This window comes from Gavialis gangeticus, unplaced genomic scaffold (genome assembly GCF_001723915.1).
Source record: "Gavialis gangeticus isolate Ggan-Ray unplaced genomic scaffold, GavGan_comp1, whole genome shotgun sequence".
Taxonomy (NCBI): domain Eukaryota; kingdom Metazoa; phylum Chordata; order Crocodylia; family Gavialidae; genus Gavialis; species Gavialis gangeticus.
The window spans coordinates 147,800,053-147,803,188 of NW_017728992.1; the positions used below are offsets into that span (position 1 = coordinate 147,800,053).

The 3,136-nt window shown below is 43.3% G+C and overlaps 1 protein-coding gene across 4 annotated transcripts in view; it reads right to left on the minus strand.

Annotated features, from left to right (window-relative positions):
• Window positions 1-734: 734 nt before the first annotated feature.
• The window catches only part of RMDN1 (regulator of microtubule dynamics 1), a 29,887-nt gene continuing 27,485 nt past the window's right edge, over window positions 735-3,136 (minus strand). For 3 of the 4 annotated variants that reach the window (XM_019527883.1, XM_019527885.1, XM_019527886.1), the window contains 2 exons: window positions 1,960-2,093; window positions 735-928 (listed from right to left, as the gene is read on the minus strand). In XM_019527883.1, coding sequence (XP_019383428.1) covers window positions 872-928; window positions 1,960-2,093 — 191 coding nt within the window. In that variant the 3' untranslated portion in view covers window positions 735-871. Of the gene's footprint in view, window positions 929-1,402; window positions 2,094-3,136 lie in introns of those variants that run through there. The other variant, XM_019527884.1, reaches the window with a different exon arrangement.

Here is a 3,136-nt window from a genome sequence, read left to right on the forward strand (position 1 = left end):
GGGGGGGGGCCATGTGCCCCTGATTCTGCACATGGGGCAGGGCTGCACTGGGCTCTTTCCAGCAGGAGGCTGGGCCAGGCTCCACTTGAGGTGGGCAACGGCAACACTGGGAGAGAGGTTACAGGGGGGCTGCAGCCACTCCAGAATTCACTGTAGCCACCCCCCCCCAATCCTCTTCTCCAAGCGCTGCCACTGCCTGCCCTAAGCGCAGCCCAGCCCAATACCCCCGCTGGGAACAGCCCAGCACAGACCCAGCTCCAGCTCGCAGCAGCAGCAGCCCACCCCACCCCACCCCCAGGGACACACAGCCCTCATGCACTCCCAGGTTGCACGTGGCAGTGAGAGCCATCCCGCTCCAGACAGGCAGCCCCATTCCCTCCCCCACACACTTTCCCTCACAACAGACTTACCAGCTGGACCCAGCTGCTCTCCACGCTGTTGGGCTGCATCCTAGCTGCTTGCATGTAGCACTGCAGCTGCACACACACTTGCAGCTTTTAATTGGCCACATTATTGATCACATCAGTTCTGCATACCTTATACAACCTTTTTAAGTACCCCTAGGGGTATGCATACCCCCGGCTGACAACCGCTGACCTATCCTGACGGCTCATGAAGATGCTACCAGAACACAAAGGTATCTTCAGCTACGTTAAGAACAGTATCATTTTACAGAATCCATTTTGAAAATTGTTCCCATCCAATATGCCTGTACTGAAGATAAAATCCAAATATTAGTTGACGGCAGCTTCTAACTGAAGATATATGGTGTTCAGGTGACTAGCTTTATTAAGAGCCACAAGTGGAATGGGTCCAATTTTCTTCTCTCTGTGGTTTAGTCAAATTTTAAGGAAAACAATTTACTTGATTCTTAGTATTTTAGTTCTTGTTGTATTGAATTGAGCAGTTCCACAGCTTCTTTTTGTACCTAAAATAGAAGGCAAAATATAAACATGAAGAACAACAAAACAGCACTACTATTTATTCATAAGCTTTCCTATAGCACCCATCCCCGCGTGGTTCAAGCACCTTACAACCCCCTGTGCTTAAAAATGCTATCTTAATTACCAAAAAAAAGAAACTGGGGCATGGTAGTTTAGTAGTTACCTATGGGACACTCATGACAGAACCATGAATAGAACCCTAGACTTCACATTTCCCAACTCAGTCCCTTCACTATAATGCTTAATTTGCTGACTGTACCATTTCTGTTACATATTAAACATATAGTAAAATAAGCATGCATTCATAGGAGCTACCATAAAAAACTGCACTATGTACTTTGCTCTCTTATGTTTTGATCATAATCAAGCCAGAGGTTTCAGGGCCAAACAGCAGTTATTGTATTGAGCCCTGTACTCAAGACATTCAGCTCATCAGTAAACCTGGCAGTAAGGTGCTGTACTTGCTATAGTTGCTTTCAGAATATGCATGTTTATATGACAACTTTCTAAACATTGTGAAGTAATCAGCATTCACTCCTTTAGCATGAGAGATCTAACTGGACAGGTGGCTCCAAAGCATACCGACATCAACAAGAATAAAGGCATAGTGACTGTGTGTGGTTAACTCAGCTTTGTTCAACCACTTGATTCTACATCAAAGCCTGATTTATTCCATTTTCAATCTGTCCCCAAATCAGACTCTGTTAAGAGTTCCCCTCACAAATCTCAGACTTGTCAGTGTCTTGTTGGTTCCAACAACAATCTGGATTCTTTTTAACTGCAACAGTACCATTAATTAAGAATTAATATGCATCAATGCCAGAAAATACCATGTAAGGAACACAAATTAAACTAATGAAAAAGCAATGTTTCTGAGACATGCAGTTACTAAAGCAACAGGATTTGCTGGAATCCAAACATAGCTACAAACTTCACTTTAGTCTGAAATTGTTTTTACATATGTTCAACCACTGAAATATCACAGGACTTTTCACACAGTTCTTATTTTTCCTACCTGCGTATCCTCCTCTGTGTGTGCTGGATATTCCTTGGCTTTTGTTAACCACAAAAGGGCCATCTTTTTGTTGTTTAACTTCAAGTACGTCTTCCCTAGATACAGCAAATTTTTACTGTAGAAGTTTGGTTCAGCTTTACGAGGAAACAGAAGAAAAAAAAATACATTTTTTTTTTTACTTCATTGTTTATAGTGTTTTTAGACAAGGAGAGCTTACCCTTTTTCTGGTTCTATACATTGTTCATCGTTTTAAATGAAAACTATAGTGGTCTGTACTGGATGCCACACCCACTATGCACTATAAGCTACTGAAACAGATATTAAAAAAAACCTTAAAGCTCTTTTATGTTTAGCTCAAAAGAGAAGCCAACCATTCACCCTAGACTAATATGAGGGTTTTTCTTGCTATTTCCTGGTTCTCTGCAATGTGAGAATTCAGTGTAAATTCAATATAAAGATGGAGGCAATTCATAGGCAGCAGCCATGGCTCCCCTCCCCTTGTTTCTACTGCCACTATTCTATACAAGGTGACAGCTTAGACTCCTTAAGAACCGTTGGAGTTGGCTAGAAGTTGTCGTCTCTTCTATCCTTAGCAGGAGGCAGGTTAGATGACATCTTATAGACTTATTATCCCCAGCTCCATATGTGAGCACAGCTCAGGGATAACACTGGTGCAGCTCATAAATGAAGCAGTAAAGCAGCCAGAGGCCAGTACATATGCATGCATATTTCTTGCTTACGTACTGGCCTACTGGCATCTGGCTGCTTTACCACTCCATCCAGGAAGAGCACTGACCATCTGCAGATGCTTCCTCAGCCTGACAAAAGGTGTTTGTGCCAGACAGCTGGCTAAGAAGAGTTTTCCAACTATTTGAGTTGGTCTAATAAAAGATACCGGATTTACCCAAAGAACCTTGTCTCCCTCCTGTTCTGGTACTCTCACACTTCTAATGCAGTGTGTATATGCAATGTGTTTTAAGTTTGCGTACTTCTGTCAATCCTTGCCATATGTGAGCACTCTCATAAAAATCACTAGCAACAGCAGACAGTCATTCACAGCCCAGGATCACGTCTTTCTCCACGTAAAAACAGATGCTTTAGTTTGCTTTGGCTAGTTGGCTGCTTTGTATCAATTTTTTTTTGGGGGGGGGGGGGGGGGGGGGGGGGGGGGGTGTTG